The following is an 18,903-nucleotide window of genomic DNA, read 5'->3' on the forward strand; positions in this document are numbered from 1 at the left end:
ACAATTTAAAAGTTCAAAACAGTAAAACGAGCAGTAAACTAAAAACACATCCGCGTTCTGGACAGACTTGCCTAAGCAAAAAACGGTTTTTAACAGGTTCTATTGGCACACAGCTAGCTGGGCTGATGGTTTCTGTAGCCCAACAGCATTTAAGGACCCCAAACTGAAGAGCACTGGGGTAATACTACTACTACTAATAATAATAATTTATTATTTATACCCCACCCATCTGGCTGGGTTTCCCCAGCCACTCTGGGCAGCTTCCAAAAGAATGTTAAAATACAATAATCAGTATTGTAGGCAGTACTGAGCCACTTAGACCAATGTAAGGAAGCTTCATATGCTCCTATTTAATTCAATGTGTTAGTCAAAATGATGAGGACTAGAATCTTACTTTTAGCAGAAGGGCTGTAGCTCAGTAGCAGAACATATACATTGCATGCAGAAGGACCCACACTCAATCCCCAGTGGTTTTTCTAGGTAGGGTTGGGGATGTCCCCTGCCTGAAGCCTCAGAGGGCTGCTGCCTGTCAGGGTATTGATCTTACTTAGCAATATGGACCAATGGGTCTGAGTTGGTATAAGGCTCCTTTTTATGTTCCTGTTTAATTAAGACCTTTATTCGAAACTGTGTGGTTGTAGAGGAGCCTTGGGTGACAGGGTGGAGTTGCTGTCAAGACAGCCTACCTGCCTGTCACCCCTCCTGGAGTTGAGAAGGGAAAGCAAGTCTCATTCTTGAGGAGGGCTGGGAGAATCTGCCAATTTCAGTTTCTCTCACTTTCACATTTTCCCTCTTTTAAGTTCCACTCTCCACATTCCCACACCTGCTTGCTGCTTTTGATTTCTAAAAAAGGACTCATGAAAATTTGCATTACCTGCAAATTTCTGCTAATACACACATTTTGGTGTGCAGTTTCCCCTAATGTACACATTTCTGCAAAGCGATTTCCCCTTAATGTAATGCATTTTTGCATGCAGCTTTCACCAATAAATTCCACTTAAAAAAAATCATAAAAAACACACACTCAGCTGAAGATCTGTATTGCAAAATCTGGAAAAAGCACAGATTTTGAAGGGTGGCTACAGCCATTTCAGTCCACATATTATTTCAGAGGTACTGTATGCCTTTTCTTTCTTTACATCGTTGTTGTATCCCACTTCTTCCTCCAAGGAGCTCAAGGGAGTCTATGTAGTTCTTCGCACACACCCTTAATCTCCACAACAACCCTGTGAGGTAGGTTAGGCTGAGAGGTAGTGATTGGCCCAAGGTCACCCAGTGAGCTTCATGACCAAGTGGGGGATTTGAAACCTGGTCTCCCAGGTCCTAGTCAGGCACTCTAACCACTACACCACACTGGCTTTCTCTTTATATGCAAACTGAATCGAATTTCTCTATCCCATCCATAGTCCTGAGTCTATGGCTTTATTGCTGTATATTACCCCTGCAAGAACTGCATTGCTGTTTTGTATCCTAATTCTGTTTGCTCAGCTGTAACTTCGCTGAGTAACCAACCCCCCTCCCCACCCTTGATTACAGTTGACTGGACTTTCCAAATAAACAAGGAAGCAGGGAGGTTGCAGCTGAAATGAAATTTGCTCTGGTTTCTTCTGCTGTTGGTAGCGAGCAAGCTTTAAATCAGCACCAATGGGCAAGCGTAGGATGGTCATTGATAAATGGCTGGATTCCAGCCAGATTCTGGTGCACTGTTGAATGTAAAGCAAGCGAGAGAAACATCTGCAAATCTTGGTTCGTGTCACAGTCTGCTGCTGTATGATGTCACTGAAAATATAGCCAACTAAAGAGTGTCCATGTCAAAATAGAGTCGCCCACACCCCGGTCAAGTAGTTTTGGGGGGGGGGGATTTGCAGCCTGAGGGCCACATTTCCTTCTGCACAACTTTATGGAGGCCACATGACACAACTATGAGGACTAGAACCATACTTTGGGGGGAGGCCGTAGCTCAGTATCAGAACACATGACATACACATTGAAGATCCCAGGTTCAATCCCCATCAGGAAGGGCTGGGAAGAGACCCCCTGCCTGAAACCCTGGAGAACCTGTTGCCAGTCAGTGTATACAATGCTGAGCTAGATGGACCAGTGGCCTGATTGGTTTAAGGCAGCTTCTTAACTAGCACTGGTGGGTCATCCAGTATGTAGAAAATGCATGCCCCTGTTTGTTGTTCAAGGTGACGTTCTTACTTTTGTGTGTGTGTGTGTGTGTGGTTTTGTTTTGTTTTGTTTTCTGCGCTTAGCCAGGAGTGTGTCGAGATATACGGCAGTGGTGCAAATGCATTGCAGATACTGAGCAAAGATTAATGTTGGCCTTCAGCGAATGTTGGTGGACATCCATCCTCCTCTAATTGTCCGTGACAGAGAGCCCCTGGCTTCCTTCCCAGACAGGATAAATAAATCATCTGCTCGGCAACACTAAACAGTCTGTTTAAGTTGGGATGGCGGTGCAGACGTTTTGTGCCGCGCCCCGCTTTCGGGAGCTGTGTCCTTCACCTCTAAATTTCCCGTGAATGTGGCAGGCGCTAATGAGGGCCTGGCTGAGCACACCTGCTGGATGTTTTTGAGTGGTGGAGAGTTAAGCAGGTGGACATCACAAAGCAGGCACTGTTTGGGCCAGTCCTGCAAGGCACAGAGCACACCTGTGGAAGGCTTGGGAGCAGAAGGCATGAATGGAGCAAGCGGCTCTTTAATTCCAGTTGCCTGCTGACCTAGCATTTAATTTCTAAAAGGAGGAGTGACGGGGCTGCCCTCTACTTTATCAGTCATTCCTTTTTGACCTGCAAGTTCAGAAGCTCCTCTGTGCTGAGAAGTCAGATCATCATTTCATTGACCTCAGTATTGCTAGCAGCATTCCAGGGTTTCAGGCAAATAGCCTTCTCTTAGTCCCAACTGGAGATGCCAGGCATTGAACCTGGGATCTATCTGAAACCCTGGGGATCTGCTGCCAGTCTGTGTCGACAGCTCTGAGAAAGGCGGGTTAGTGAAGGCAGCTTCTTTTTCCTAACAATTCTTTTTAAATCCTCCCCCCCCCCGCCCATAATTATCCCCCTGGTTACTCTTTGCTTCATTCTGAAATCCACCCTCTCTTCCACTGCTCTCTTATCTTGGCTTTCCTTATTTAGTCAGCAGAACTCTTTCTGCTCCCCTTTGCTGAATAAACATCTGGATTGTGACATCAAGGATGACTACAGAATTGTGGGATCTGCAGGCCAGTTTAAAACCATGCCACGTCCAGAAACATGTATTGAAAAAGCTGTAGGTTAAATAAAGATGTTTATTTGGGTGAGGAAGCATAAATAGAAGAGGAAGTAAAGAAAAACACAAACTCTCCCTCCGCCTGCTCCTACTGTACAGACAGAAAGACAACGGCTGCTCCTTTGCATCAGTAGTGAGTGGGGGGAATACTTCAATTTTTAGTTTCATAGAATCATAGTGAGGACTCTGGTCTCTCAATTTTCTCCACCCCCCCCATTAAAAAAGTCCCCATGATGTTCATCAGCATTGTGATCTGAATTTTAACTGACCTACAACATGTTTTCTTGCAGTTTTACTTAATGTGCACCTTTTCGCAAAACGATTTCGCTAAAATAATGCATTTTTTGCATGCCATCTTCACAAATGCATGTGTTTTTATAGACACCTTGCCCCCTACGATATTCCTCTTTGAACCCATTACTCGACTGGAGAGTTGCAGTGCAAGATTTAGAGCGGGGCAGATTCTGGAGGGTGGCTGTGTTTCAGTTGGCAACCGGATTCATCTCTTTAATGCAAACTGACTCTTAATTTCTCCCCCATTCCTGTTAAGGATCGCCAGACCTGGCTGGTAGGGCTAGGAAACGCATTCAGCTTGGCTGGCCACAAGTTGCGCAAGGGATGCATAGGACCTGCCCTACGGCTAGCAGGGTGGGGTGCACAGGTGCAGGTGCTCTATCTGTTCCAGCAGCAGCAGCAACAGCAGCAGCAGCAGCCACACACAAACAAAGAAACACACACATCCCACATTCTCAAACACAGCAGCAGAGGGTTGAACAGTCCAGTTTGGCTGGAGCGCCTCCGTTGCCGGCCTTCTTGTTCACTTTGGGGAGCAGGAGGACAAAGGACATGGCCAAGGCACAGTGGTAGAAGCTGTGGACGTACGTGTAATCCCACTCCTGGAACAAGAAAAAGCAAATGAGATTCTTCAAGTGTGTGTGTAATGGTGTCTAGTTATTCAGTGGTGTAGTAGTTGGGAGTGTTGGATTGGGACCTGAGAAACCAGGGTTTGAATCCCCGCTCAGCCATGAAGCTCACTGGGTGACCTTGGGGCAGTCACTGCCTCTCAGCCTCCCCTACCTCACAGGGTTGTTGTGGAGATTAAATGAGAAGCGGGGGAAGAACCATGTATGGTACCTTGAGCTCCTTGGAGGGGGGAAAAGTGGAATATAAATGAAGTAAAATAAATAATAATAATTAAATAAAGTGTTCTCTTTTGCTCATTATGAAAACTGTGACAAACATATATTCCAATTTTGTTTCTCATTATAATCTGAATATTGATCTAATGTGAGATCACAATGGAGAAGAGGCTTTAACATGGATATGGATGGAAGAATTTAGTATTATGCAATATGGAGTAATGGTGGTGGGAATTAATAAAGGGAGCTTATCTTGGGCTTTTTGCAGTGGGAAAAATGGAAATAAATTGATTAGGGGACACCCTGATTTAAAAGAAAGATTGGTTAACAGAAAGTGGAGAAGACGGATATTTGTATGGACTGAAGGTTTTAAATGATTTTATATATGCATTGCAGGCACTAGATGTCCATTTGGATCCATTCCTGCTCTACAACTAAGATTCAGTGATTCAGGGGCTTTGGTCATGCAGAGACTGAGGTCTATGCCTTTTGGTAATATGTGTGTGTACACACACATACGCACACACACACATATATGGAGAGAGAGAGAGAGGCCAAATGTCGACACACTGAGGGAAGTGACAAAGACAATAAAAACTGGGTGGGTGTTGCTCCCCCAGCTGTGGGCTGAAGACCATTCCTGCGAGCCCACGTTCCGAGAGATAAGCCAACTCTCCCTTGGACATCTCATGAGTCAGATGCCAAGAACTTTGGAAGCTGGCTTTTCCACGCGGAGAATCTCAGGACCTCTTACCTAAAATGGTATCGTTGCTTCAGGCCTGTCGGAGTGTGATGGAGGGTTCATCCAGGAATTTTAAGATTTCAACCCTCCCCTTTTGCTGGGATGTGGAACATGTTTGGGCTTTGACTAATCTCCTGCCAGTGACATGCTTTCTACACAGGGTGATTTGCCGGGGGGGGGGGGGCTATATAACCAGCTTACTCATGAAGCTGGCTCTGATTAGCCTCATAATTCTACCCCCCCCTGCTCCCACCACCCACAACACATGTGCTGGAAATGTTGGTTTATTTGCCACACACTCATTGGGTTAAAATTGTTTTCAGACGAGGCTTGTTGCCATCTTTTCATCCATGGAACACTTCTTGCTACTGAGTTCCTTTTCCCTCGTGTCAGAAAGAGGACCTCAGTACAAGGGCTGGGCGATATCTGGTTTTCAGCATCACGATATAGCACCAGCTAAACACCGCGATATACCAATACAGTATATCACGATGTCTGGAATAAGGATGGAACTACGTAGAGATGAACAGTAGGGTTGGGCAACATCTTGTTTTCAACATTGTGATATATAACTGGCTAAACATCCCAATATACTGATATATCATGATGCCTGAAATAAGGATAGAGCTATGTAGAGGCATGGGCTGGCTTCATGGTTTTCCCTGCATCGTGATTTTGGTTAGCGCCTGCTCTTGTAATTCGCTGCCCCTGCATGAGGCAGGGGAGAGCTGAGCTGGTAAAGTTAACAGGGGCTGCAGGAATCAAGAATAGCATTGGCTGGCTTCACAGTTTCTCCCACATTGTGTTTTTTTTGCATCACACACACACACACACACACACACACACACACACGATATATTGCCAGGTCAAAAGTTATGAAACAGATATCATGATATGAACTTCAAAGTGGTTTTGTACAATATATTGATATATTATCCAGCCCTACTGAGCATGAGAGCATTCTCCCCATCTGCAGCTCTCAACAACTGGTATTCAGGGGCATACTGTCTCCAAGGGAACAGCCCTGCTGTTGAATCAGGTCAAAGGGGCCCCATCTAGTACAGCATCCTGTTGTCACAGTGGCCAGCTAGATACCCCATTGAGAAACCCACAAGCAGAACCCAAGTGCAGCAGCTCCCCCCACTTGCGATTCCCAGAAACTTGCAATATTCAGAGGCGTCTTGCCTTCAACAGTGGAGGGAGAACACAGTGATTATGGCTAGTAGCTATGGATATTCTTATCCTCCACAAATTTGTATAACACCCTCCTTTTAAAGCTCTTCAAGGTCGTGACCATCACTACCTGTTCAGGTGGCAAATTTCAGAGTTGTGCATGGCTATCTAAAAGAGCAAGAGGGCATAAGACCATTAAGTATGCAATTACCTGAATTCACCATTGCAGAAGCAGGAAGGAGGGTCCATCCATGGCTATGAAGCAGAAGAATGCCCTCACTGTTGCCTTTTGCACATTTCCTGGGGGCTTCTCAGAGGGCATTTAACTGGCCATTTGCCAGGATGCTGGACCCAGGTGGACACCTGCTCAGATTCACCAGGGCAGATCTTAAGTTTTATGTTTTGCAAGGGGCAGTCTTACCTCAAAGAAGAACCTCAGCATCAAAGCAAGGGCCCCGAAACAGAAGCCAGGACCAATCTGCTGGGTATAGACGCTTTTGTCTGGATAGAGACCCTTCTTCTCCTTCATCTTTTGCAGCTGGGAAGAAAGAAGGCAACAGATGATAGATTTCGTTTGCCATGGCCTTTTGCAAAAGGAAAAAACTGGCTTGCAAGGAGGTACGGAGTCTCCCACTGCCCCACCTGAAGTATTTTGCAAGATTCTTTAAAGCTCTTCCCTCCCTTCAAAATTCCTTTGATATAGTTTTCTCAAAGGAAGGAATAAAAAATCAAGGTGTGAGCCAAAGGTTCTCTGTTAGGGGTGGGGTGGGGACAGGAAGATGCTTGTGAACTGGGTAGCATCTTTCCATAGGAGCTTACTAAGGTGGTGGACTGTCCTTCATTTAAACAGAGGTTGAATTACTGGCTGCCATGTATGTATTCTTCAGTTGCGATTCCTGCATTTCAGGGGGTTGGAGTAGGTGACCCTTGGTGTCCCAACTCTAAATTCTATTATTCTGTTATCTTGTTTGCTTTAGGTTGCAAAATGTATTGGGCTGGTTCTGTGGGAAGCCAATTTCCTCCTTTCCCATAATGAGGTGGTGGAATGTGGGAGGAGGGCATCACACACACACACACACACACACACACACACACACACACACACTTTGACTTGGCTGGCAATACTTGCTTAATGCAACCAAGAAGGGGAATCTTACCCATTTTACAGTGATCATGAGAACTGCTGTCCCAATTGGTCCTGAGTAGACGCCGTAGCCCCACCGATCATGGTAGATTCTGACTGCGATGGTGAGCACTCCAAACATCACAAATGTTGACCGTTTAGGCTCATCGAACTCTGCCAGGGCTGAGCAACAGGTGACATACAATGTGATTTGAAATGCTGTGTTGTTAGGGCAGCTTTAAATCTCCCTTGAAATGGATGTCTTTGTCCATTTCACCTCATTTTTCCAACCTTGGATGCAGTTCTTCCACATTTCTTCAGCATTTCGTCCTCATGTAAATTCTTAGTATATTAATGTTCATTTTCTCTCATACATTTTTGTGTGTAGTTTGGGCAAATAGATACTCCCCCCCAAAAAAATAATTCCCTAATATAATGCATATTTGTACACATGGGTTGGTTGAAGAACCACAGTCCTTCAAAATCCAGACTTTCATTTGATCTGAACATTCCAGCGTTTGGCTTCTGTAGTTCTAGTGTTAAGAGAAAGAGGGGGAACTTCTTTCTGCCCACCTTCCTCCACAACATACATTGGTTTAAACATCTCTGTCATATCTCCACTTACTTGAGTTTTCTCTGAAAAGCCCCATATGTAACCTTTCCTGATAGGAGGAGTCACTCCACTCCCTTGATAATTTGGGTCAACCTTTTCTGAACTATTCCCATCTCTGCACAATATCATCTTTGAAGCAACACAAGGAGAACTCTACCCAGCACACTAACGAAAACTCAACGTGGTGATGGCCACATTCACACCATATGTTGAAAGAGTTACAATACCAATACAATGACGGTTTCCTCCAGAGAATCCTGGGACCTGTAGTTTGTTCAGGGTTCCAAGAGTTCCCGAGTTCCCAGGGTGATTTAACAATCCCTCTTCCCCAGGGAACTCTGGGAGCTAAAGCTAAGTGAGGGGGAATGGAAGAAGAGTTCTTTATAGCTCTCAGCATCCTAAACAAACCACAGCTCCCAGAATTCTTTGGAGGAAGCCATCATGGTTTAAAGTAGTTTAGAGTGGTATGCTTCAAATGCACAGTGCAGACGGGGCCTTGGACTATACCTGTTTGCTGCTGACAATATGCTCTGATGGGTGTGAGTTAATGAACTACCTTGAATAAACTACGGTTCTTTAAATGTACAGTGTGAATGTGGCTGGTACCTGGGAACCTTGAGTTGCAAAGGGAAATACTGGTGAAAAGGTTGAGTCAAGTATCTTTTGGGGAGAACATCACCCCTTGTTCCCTCTATCTGCTATTCTCTGAGTTGTCCCAGGATGTTTTCAGACTGGGCTGAGGTTCCTCTCTAGTGTCATGCACCTGCCTGCAGCCCGCTAACTCACACTTCATCAATGAGGCTATGAATTATCAGAGACTGTCATTGCACGGGGAATGCGGTAATCGCTTGTAAAAATTATGGCTCCCGGCGGGCTCCATGAGTTCTCCAGATTACACAGCTGTAGCATAGCTGTTTCAGATTTGCAGTCCCAGGAAATGTCCCTGCAAGGAGCTGAGCATGTCCAGCTCTTTGCAAAGCAAGATGGAGGAGAGGTTTTCTTCACGTCCCAGACACTACATGCCCATGTGTCCTTGGACTGCATTTTATTAAATTATTATTATTCAATGGAGGTTTGTTTGCTTTTTTGGCTAAGGAATAACATCCCGTTTTTAATCTGTTCTGCGTGTCTGCTGACTTGACATCCCCTCCCCCATCAGATAGATCCAGTCCTGTGAAATTATGGGGATTTCCCATGGAAGTATTGGGATTAAAAATGGCAGCCGGCACCACAGAAAGGTGTGCCAGCAAGTTTTCTTCACCACTACCCTGAGAATTCTAGCAGCAAGACCACCCTAAATTGCAAAGCTTTTTCATATTCAAAAACTCACTCTAGGCCCTGGTAATTTATTTACATAGCATTATCAAGGTATATGGTGCTTTGCAGAGTAGTTGGTAGGAGAGAAATTTGGATTTGGTTGGCATTTTAACATGGACCTATTTATTAATGCCCACAGTTTAGGAATGATGTTGACAATAAACGAGATTCCAACTAAACATCAGGAAGAGCTTTCTGATGGTAAGAGCTGTTCAACAGTAGAAAGGACTCTCTCGGAAGGTGGTGGACTCTCCTTTTTTGGACGTTTATAAGCAGAGGTTCGATGGCCACCTGTCATGGATAGTTTAGATGGTATTCCTGCATTGCATGGGGTTGGACTAGATGACCCTTGGGTGTACCAGCTCTACAATTCTACGATTCTATGAATTCGCACATCCCAAAACAAGCTTTGCACCGAAACACAGCCATCCCTCAAAAAGTCGCACTTCTCCAAATTTTGTAATGCTATTTTCCAGCCAAGTCTCATGGCCCCCTATAATGCACATGTCAAAATCCATTTCTTAGCAAAAATAACACACAAATGCATTATACCGTACTAAGAGAAATTGTTTGCCGTAATTGTATATTAGGAGGTATGTGTAATTAATAAGCTGCTGGGTTTTGTGAGGACTTTAAAAAGAAATGCAAGCTGGTTTGGATATGTGCAAATTGTCTAGAAAAATCAGGAATGGAGAGAAACTGAAGTGGATAGGGCTGCCCATCTCTATTACAGAATAGCATAAGTACAGAAGACTTCTCCCTCATCAGAGGAATTTCTCAATATTATTTTATTTCTGAAATTTCGTTGTTGTTGTTGTTGTTGTTGTTGTTAAAAAACAATCTGCGACTAGGCATTGCTTGTTTTCCTCTATGTCAAATATTTGCCTTGACACCCTCAAAGTATCTTGGCATTAGAAACTTTCCCAAAGAACGACTTGCTCTTACCCATCAGGGACACCCACATTGATAAAGCTGTCCCAAATATACTGAAATATTCCAAGATGTCATACTGCATGAAGCACAGGATGGATAAACCGGGGCCGTCACATGCGTGGTAAATCTGTTGGGGAAACATAACAACATATGAACATAAGGAGGGCCTGCAGGATCATGCCAGTGGGCCATCTATTCCAGCATCCTATTCTCACAGTGACCAACCAGATGTCTGTAAGAAACCTGGAAGCAGGACCTGAGCCCAAGAGCCCTTTGCCCTCCTGCACTTTCCAGCAGCTGGTATTTAAAAGCATTGCTGGCTCTGACAGTGGAGACAGAGAACAGCCATTGAAAGCCTTCTCCGTGAAATTGTCTAATCCTCTTTTAAAGCCATCCAAGTTGGTGGCCATCGCCGCTTACTCCTGCAGGAGTGAGTTCCATAGTTTATACGCTGCATGAAGAAGAACTTTCTTTTTGCCTGTCCTTTGGACACCCACGAGTTCTAGTGTTGAGAGAGGGGGAGAAAAACTTTTCATTTTTATTCCCTGCCATGCATCATTTTATAAAATTCTACCGTGTTGCCTCTTACTTGCCTTTTCTATAAAGGAAAAGTCAGAAACACTGCAGCCTTTCCACACAGGGGGGTACTCTGTCGCGGATTGCTCCACGGCGTTGCAGCAGAGAAGTGCAAACGCCACAGGTTCTTTAGTGCAGTATTCTTTTATTGTGAGCTATATACATACAGACAGTTCAGACAAGTAGGACAAATTCACTCTCACTCTCTCTGACTCCACTCTACACCACCACACCCTGCTTAACAGGTTCCCCTTTAATACAAGACAACAGCCAATCATCTGTCGGCCCACTCTTGCTGAGTCACTCTGACACAGTAAGGTTTGCAGGTCTATTGCATCAGCTTCTTTTACTTTACATGCAAGCTCAAGCCTGCAGACTTACTAGGCTACACAACATTCTATGTATCCCGACAAGCTCAACCCCTCAATCATTTTGGTTGCCCCTTTCCAACTCTACAACAACTTTTCCCGAGGATAGGCAACCAGAACTGTACATGGCACCCCAAATGTGGCCTTGCCATAGATCTGTAGTACAGCAGACACTAGCTGTTTATCGCCAGCAAATCTTTGTCCAATGTTGATTTGTTTACTTATTTTGTAAGATTTACACAATGCATGGTGGTTTAAAAATCCTTTTAAAAGGTTTACCAAGAAGGTAGAATCATTGGTAAGGAAAATACACAAAAATTAAAGATGTTTGAAAAGTTAAAATAACAAAAACGGATTAAAACTTGCATCAACTTTCTTTATGCTCTTTATTTTTGTTTATAAATAGAATTAAAGAAAAATTAAAAGATAAAATGTTTTTTAGCAGGTGCCAAAAAGAGTACAGTGAAGGGGGCTTGCCTGGTATCAATAGGCAGGGAGTTTCAAAGTGTAGCTCCAAAGGCTGCAGCTGTCAAGTCCCAAACACCTTTTTGTGGATATGACCATCCCTCAAAAGGATTTCCTTTTCTAGCACCACCGCCCTGTATCACGAACATTTGCCCTGTTCTATCACATTTGACCCATCTTTGAGCTGCAATGAGCAGGTTATTTGTGAAGGCAAAGGAGAGAGATGGAGTTCATGCAGATGTTTTCGGCTGTTGCAGGAACCCTTGTCTGGGTGGGAAGGTAAATGGCGTTTCCATGCGCTCTGGCACTTGTCACGGTGTCCCGTCATGTCAGAAGCGGTTTAGTCATGCTGGCCACACGACCCGGAAAGCTGTCTGCAGACAAATGCCGGCTCCCTCGGCCTGAAGCGAGATGAGTGCCGCACCCCATAGCTGCCTTTGACTAGATTTAACTGTCCAGGGGTCCTTTACCCTTTTTTTTAACCTTTGGGGGGGGGGGGTTGCAGTAGAGATGTAAAATTTCCATAAATTTTGAAGCTTGGAAAAAAACCTGGTTTTTTTCGGAAAGAAACGGAAATTTTCAGAAAAATTGAAAAAAATTGCTACATTAGCACTTCTTTTTTTCTTTTCCAGATTGAAAGTCATTCTGTTACTTTAGAAACATAAAATATAACTATGGACAATTTTAATGGGCATAAAATTATCACAACTAGCATATTAAAAATATAGTGTATCCAAACAATTACTACAAACAGAATTTACTTTTAAAATAATATTTATTTGTATTTGTAACAAATGGAGCAACAATCTCCTGAACTGTTTACTAGTTTAGGGGGGGGGACACAACTCCACAAAACAATTTTTAAAAATCCAGAAGTAACAATTATTCATATTTCCTCTCCACAGTATTTTTTTAAAAAAACATTCTCATAAAAAAAACCTGAAGAAGGAAGTGGGACTAAATTTCAATGAATGGGCATGAAATTTAATCAGAATCATTTTCTGAGCTGTAATGATCAGTATCAGTTTCAGTCTCTGCTTCTGCATCTACTCTGTTGTGTCTGTCATTATCACAGTTATTATGGACTTCTAAAAACTGAAGGTTTGCTTGATTGAAACAATTTTTTCAATTTTTCAGAAAAAAACAAAAAAGGCTTCAGGAAAAAAACGGGGGGGGGGGGACTGTTTTCCCACTGAATTTTTCCGGGTTTTTTCTGGGCCTTCACATCTCTAGTTTGCAGATGTGTTTGCTGGTCTGAATAATTTCCTGTTGGGGAGATGGAGAAGGAGTGCCTTCGAAGGCTAAGACAGCAATGGCTGCATTTCTTCTGAGAAGCTGCAGAAGGTCTTGGCTGGAGGATGTGGAGCAGCTGCAAGTCTGTCTCGTTTTTCCTCCCCAGCCTTCAGTTCTATTTTTAAGTACTTTCAATGCCCCCACTAAAAACTCATGAGCCCGTTTCCTAATTGGCCCACATCGTGTGCAATTTTTTAATTAAATTTTATTATTGCATCTATACCCCAACCACATAATACCTGTTCTGCATTCGATCTTTAAGTGTGGAGCCACATACACTTTGAAACTCCCTGCTTATTGACACTTTCACTGCATTCTGTTTGGCACCTGCTGAAAGCATCTACCCAGATATTTAGAAAGCTGGTGTGAGTTTTCATCTGTTTTCAGTTTGTTATTTTAACTTCTTATTATTTTTTATTGTTTTATCTTTTCTGTAAACTGGCTGTGAGGTCATCCCCCCTTTTCTTTTTCACAGTCAAGAAACATATGGATAAAGGTGTCTGCTCTACCACTGAGCTAAGAAATCTTAGTTAAATAGGAACATAGGAAGCTGCCTTTCCCCTCACCCCCTTTCACTTAAACAAATGGACAGACACCTTTGGGGAACAGAGAGGGAGGAAGGGGAGGGGAAAGTTTCTTACCGACACAAAGAACATGGTGAAGAAGTACACCATAGCCTCCATGTGGAACTGTCTCTTGGCAGCGATGCTGATGGTCGGGAGGAAAGCCAGGCTACTTAGAGTTGGCAGAAGGAGCTTGGCGACCAGAGAGCCCATCGAAAGGGAAGAGAGATTGCCAGAGCGTGGGAAGGCAGGATGGCTGGAAGATCCTACCAGATCGCAGAGCTGGTTGGCAAAGTCTGAGCTCCAAGGCTACTGTCCTGATCTGGGCCTTGGAAGAGACAGCTGAGCCAAATGGACTTTCAAGTTCAGATGGCCCAGTCTTGACTTAGCCACTGTGTGCGTGAGATGTCAGCTGATGACAGGTGCTGGGGGGGGGGGCTGGGTTTATGACGGTGCACAGCTGACAGCTGGCATACAACACAGGCCACACTTGTGAGGCTTGGAGACCTCTTCAAGACCAACAGATGGTCCATTGCAAAGGCCAGCAAGCCTTTGGGATGTTTGCAAATAGATAAGCACAGGTGGGGTCACATTTGCTCTTGGCTGCTAGGGAAAGCAATTTCTTCCTCCTTACCCATTATTGTAATCCATCTAGCAAAATGCACAGCATTATGGCAGGTAAGATATGTACAGAATGAGTGCTTGTATCCAGAGTCTTTAACTGGTTCAGACTATATGTCCACCTAGCTTAGCATTGTCAACACTGACGGGCATGGTTCAGTCTTCATAGTTTTAAACAGGAGAGATAGTGAGCCCTACCTGCAGATGCCATTGGGGACTGAACCTGGGACCTTCTGGATGAAATGAGGTGCTCTACCAGTGAGCTACAGCTCTACTCCTAAAAATTCTAAAAAAACCCCCCCATCATTCTGGATAAAGGGCTTAATTAAATAGGATCATAACATATGAAGAGCTTGCTGGATTGGGGCACCAAAGGCCCATCTATTCTGGCACCCTATCCTCATAACGGCCAACCAGATGCCCATTATGGGAAACCCTGCAGCCAGGACCCAAAAGCCCTCTCCCCTCCTGCTGTTCCCAGCAGTTGGTATTCAGAAGCATTGCTTCCCCTGTCCAATGGAGGCACAGCTTGGTCATTGTGGCTAGCAGTTATTGTTAGCCCTCTCCGCCTCCATGAATTTATCCAATCCTCTTTTAAAAGCCACCCAGGTTGGTGGCTGTCACTGCCTCCTGTGGGAGTGAGTTCCACAGTTCAACTATGTGCTTCATGAACAAGAGTTTCCTGTTATCTGTCCTGAATCTTCCACGATTCAGCTTCATTGGTTCTAGTGTTATGAGAGAGTTTTCTCTCCACTGTCTTCGCGCCCTGCATTATTTTATAAACTTCAGTCGTGCTGCCTCTTGCTCGATTTTTCTCTAAACTAAAAAGTCCCAAACACTGCAACCTTTCTGAACCTTTTCTAACTTCGCAATATCCCTTTGAGGTGAGGCGACCAGAACTCTACATTGTATTCCAATTGTATTCCAACCATTGATTTGTAGAATCGGCATTATGATATTGGCAGTTTTGTTTTCAATACAGCAACAACAGTCTGTGGGGGGCGGCGAGAGGCACAGCTAAGAGTGTGTGGATGTCAAGTCAATTGGCCAACTTTATTTTATTATGATATCTCCTCCCCCCCTCCCCCCCCCCGCCAGCCAATGACTTTATTACAAGCCTCCTGCTTTTCTCCTTCCTGGTATTAATATCTTTTCCTTGGAACTTTCTGCAGATTCTTTGTGTCGTTTTTGAGACAGCTGTTCAGATGAACCAGGGAGGAGGAATGCAAGACAACTGGCTCTGTGGTTTAGAGCTCTGTAGCCAGGTCACCAAGATATGAGCTACTGTCTGCGTCTGCCTGGATTCCAACAAGAAAGAAAAGTGGGAGGCGTCTAAAGAAACTGGTGTAGCTGCATAAGGAGCTTCCAGATGAGCTGAGGTTTAAGAAGGGCATGTATAAGAAATGCAAGAAAGAGGGAGCCAAGAAGGAAGAGTATACAGGAGTAGCCAATAGTTGTTTCAAGGAGAAGGTGAGGTGAGAATGAGCTCAGGCTTGCAAGAGAGGTTAAAATTAATAACAAGGGTTACATCAGCTGTGTTTGAAGCAAGAGGAAGAACAAGCAGATGGTAGGTCCTCTGCATGGAGAAGACAGAGAAATGCTATTGGGTGACAGAGAGAAGACGGAACTACTCAACACCTACTTTGTCTCTGTCTTCACCCAAAAGGAAAGCAGTGCCAAACCTGGTGATAACAGAATAAACAAGGTGGTCAGGGAACACCTGACTACTTTGAATGAATTCAAATTTCCAGGTCCTGATTAGCTGCACCTAAGGGTACTAAAGGAGCCTGTGGATATAATCTCATACCTGTCAACTGCCCCAGAAAAACAGAGAGCCCCCATTTCCCCCCATCAGAGTACGGTGACCATTTTGGGCACCTTGTTCTCGTGCAATTTGGGGCTGAGATCTTGCTCCAAAAAAAGGGTGGTCTGCAATATTGCACAGTGCCCCAAAACATGTGACCCCCCAAATGCTTTTTTGTGTCCACAATCTCGCACGGGTCACCTGGAAGCTGGTGTCCCAAATTTGGGCCACATTGTGTTGGATGGTATGTAATCTTAAAGCCACTGTCTATAACCTTTGATAATTATTGGAGATTAGGTGAGGTCCCTGCAGACTGGAGGAGTGCAAATGTTTCCATCTTCAAAAGGGGGGGGGGAGGAAGACCCAGTTAATTACTGACCGGTGAGCTTGACATCGATACCAAGAAAGGTCCTACAACAGATAATTAAACAGCCAGTTCTGTGAGCAGTTTAAGAGCTGTTTGACAGCAGAACAGGCTCTCATGGGATGTTGTGGACTCTCCTTCCTTGGAGGGTTTTAGCAGAGGTTGGATGGCCATCTGTCATGGATGCTTTAGTTCCTGCATTGCAGGGGGTTTGACTAGATAACCCTTGGGGTCCCTTCCAACTCCACAATTCTATGGTTCTGTGATTTATTAATATATTTTTAAGATACCGAGGAGGAAGTTGCCTTATACTGAGCCAGACCATTGGTCTGTCCAGCTGTGTATTGTCTACACTGACTGGCAGCAGCTCTCCACAATTTCAGATAGGGTGTCTCTCCCAGCCCTACTTGGAGATGCCATGGGGGATTAAACCTGGCACCTTCTGCATGCAAAGCAGGTGCTCTGCTGCTGAGTCACAGCCCTTCCACAAGACAGCACTTTGTTATAAAGTGGCAGGATTTTATTGACTGTAAAAATGTGGTTTTATCACCAAATACAAGTTACGAGCTTGCAATGCCTTAATGATTAATTAGGTAACACAAGCATTTCAAGACAGATATATACATATTTTCCTTCTGGGACAGTTTTCTTGGAAAGTGTGCTATTTATTTTGTGATTATTATGGATAGGACTGATTTAAGTATTTACTTCCTAATGTTAATTCTTTATTTTCTCAGGGCCAAGTGCTTTATGACTTCATTGCTTTCTTCTGTTATAAACAGCGCTGTTCTTCTCTTCTTCTATTGCTATGGAATTGTGCATGATATAGCAATATGTAATAAATTTAAAAACAAACTAGCCAACAGCACAAACTCCTTGTCTCTCTCACACAAATACAGAGTGGGGATTCTGTCTAGGGATGTGGGGGAGAAAATTGATTTCTCTGTCATGGCGTCAGCACAAAGACAATTCAGAGTGACAGCAGGAATCATTCCCCTCTCTCTGAGTGGGCACATGGAAACATGGGTGCTTCCAGACTAGGGATAGGGGAGAAATTCAACTCAGTTTGTATTTAAATACAATCCTACCAAATATGCACTTTTTGAAACAATTCACAAACGGAAACACAGCCATCCTTTGAAATTTAACAGTGCAGTTCTCCAGCTAAGTAATATATATGAAACTGGATACGCTGCATAAGAATTAACTCAATTCAAGGTGCTCACTCTGGTGTTTAAAGCCAGAAACGACTCAGGTCACAAATACAGTGGTGCCTCGGGTTACAGACGCTTCAGGTTACAGACTCCACTAACCCAGAAATAGTACCTCAGGTTAAGAACTTTGCTTCAGGATGAGAACAGAAATCGGGCAGTGGGACGGCAGCGGCAGTGGGAGGCCCCATTAGCTAAAGTGGTACCTCAGGTTAAGAACAGTTTCAGGTTAAGAACGGATCTCCAGAATGAATTAAGTTCTTAACCCGAGGTACCACTGTACCTGAAAGACAGTCTCCTTCTCTCCAGACCCTCTGATCTGCTGAGATTCAGAGGGGACCCCCTTGGTAGCTCTTCCAAGGCTTGGGGGGAGTGGTGGTCAGGGAGATGGCTATCTCTGAGTTGGCCCCTAAGCCATACACAGGGCCGTCTCATCATAGGGGCTGGGTGGCGCAGCGTGCCAGAGCGCCAGGCCCCCCAGGGGCGCCCCCGCAAGCCCGCTGGCATACCGGGCGCCCCCTCCCCAACCCGCCCCCGCCCCCACGGGTGGGCGGGCGCTCGCGTGCCGGGGGGGGGGGGAGCTGCAAGCCGGCTGCCCTCCAGAGCCCCAGCTGGAGCGCTGGGAAGGGTGCGCAAAGCCCCGCGCTGCTCCAGCGCCACGCCCGTTACCCCCTGCTTGCCCACCTCCTTCCCGCACTGGCCGCCCCTCGGGGGATGAGGGGCGTGGCGCTGGAGCGGCGCGGGGCTTTGCGCACCCTTCCCAGCGCTCCAGCTGGGGCTCCGGAGGGCGGGCGTCTTGCAGCGCCATGCCCCTCATCCCCCGCTCGCCCACCCCCCCTCCCGAGGGGCGGCCAGTGCGGGAGGGAGGTGGGCAGAGAGGCGGCCCGCCGGGGGCGCCGAGGGATTGTTGCGCCACAGCGGCCGATCCCTTTAAGACGGCCCTGGCCATACAACTCCCTTCCCAAGGAGGCATGTCTGGCACCTTCGTTGTATACCCTCCCACATTTCTCTGATGAAAATAGGGACGTCCCATTCCATAATGATAATTTTACTAATTATACCCCACACATCTTACTGGGATGTCCCAGCCACTCTGGGCAACTCCCAACATATATAAAACTTAAGAAAACATTAAATATTAAAAAACCTTCCCTATACGGGCTTGCCTTCAGACAGCTCAGGGGTCAGATAATTCAATACTGTCCAACATTTCTCCTATGAAAACAGGGACATCCTAAGGAAAAGTGGGACAATCTGGGATCAAATCATGAACCGGGACAGCTTCTCTAAATCAGGGACGTCCCTGGAAAATAGGGGCACTTGGTGAG

General features: G+C 45.1%; 2 protein-coding genes across 2 annotated transcripts in view; one reads left to right on the forward strand and one right to left on the reverse strand.

Moving 5' to 3' along the window:
• Nucleotides 1–4,006: 4,006 nt before the first annotated feature.
• Nucleotides 4,007–13,916, reverse strand: MYMK (myomaker, myoblast fusion factor). Its single transcript, XM_033137771.1, has 5 exons — nucleotides 13,654–13,916; nucleotides 10,323–10,437; nucleotides 7,482–7,630; nucleotides 6,746–6,862; nucleotides 4,007–4,166 (listed from the first exon to the last, which is right to left on the reverse strand). Exons 1-5 carry the CDS (start codon nucleotides 13,786–13,788, stop codon nucleotides 4,020–4,022), a joined length of 663 nt encoding a protein of 220 aa, XP_032993662.1. The 5' UTR covers nucleotides 13,789–13,916; the 3' UTR covers nucleotides 4,007–4,019.
• Nucleotides 13,917–15,588: 1,672 nt separating this feature from the next.
• The window catches only part of ADAMTSL2 (ADAMTS like 2), a 52,001-nt gene continuing 48,686 nt past the window's right edge, over nucleotides 15,589–18,903 (forward strand). Inside the window, exon 1 of the mRNA XM_033138232.1 lies at nucleotides 15,589–15,666. Coding sequence (XP_032994123.1) covers nucleotides 15,589–15,666 — 78 coding nt within the window. The remainder of the gene's footprint in view (nucleotides 15,667–18,903) is intronic.

The sequence above is a fragment of the Lacerta agilis genome, chromosome Z, assembly GCF_009819535.1.
Source record: "Lacerta agilis isolate rLacAgi1 chromosome Z, rLacAgi1.pri, whole genome shotgun sequence".
Taxonomy (NCBI): domain Eukaryota; kingdom Metazoa; phylum Chordata; class Lepidosauria; order Squamata; family Lacertidae; genus Lacerta; species Lacerta agilis.

What these genes read in the sequence shown, in the direction of transcription:
- MYMK (XM_033137771.1), bottom strand. Translation starts at nt 13,788, where the DNA reads ATGGGCTCTCTGGTCGCCAAGCTCCTTCTGCCAACTCTAAGTAGCCTG. An exon ending in TCACCATGTTCTTTGTGTCG is followed by an intron (nt 10,438 to 13,653) that starts GTAAGAAACTTT and finishes TTTCCCCAACAG; the next exon opens with ATTTACCACGCATGTGACGG. An exon ending in TGCTGAGGTTCTTCTTTGAG is followed by an intron (nt 4,167 to 6,745) that starts GTAAGACTGCCC and finishes TTCTTGTTCCAG; the next exon opens with GAGTGGGATTACACGTACGT.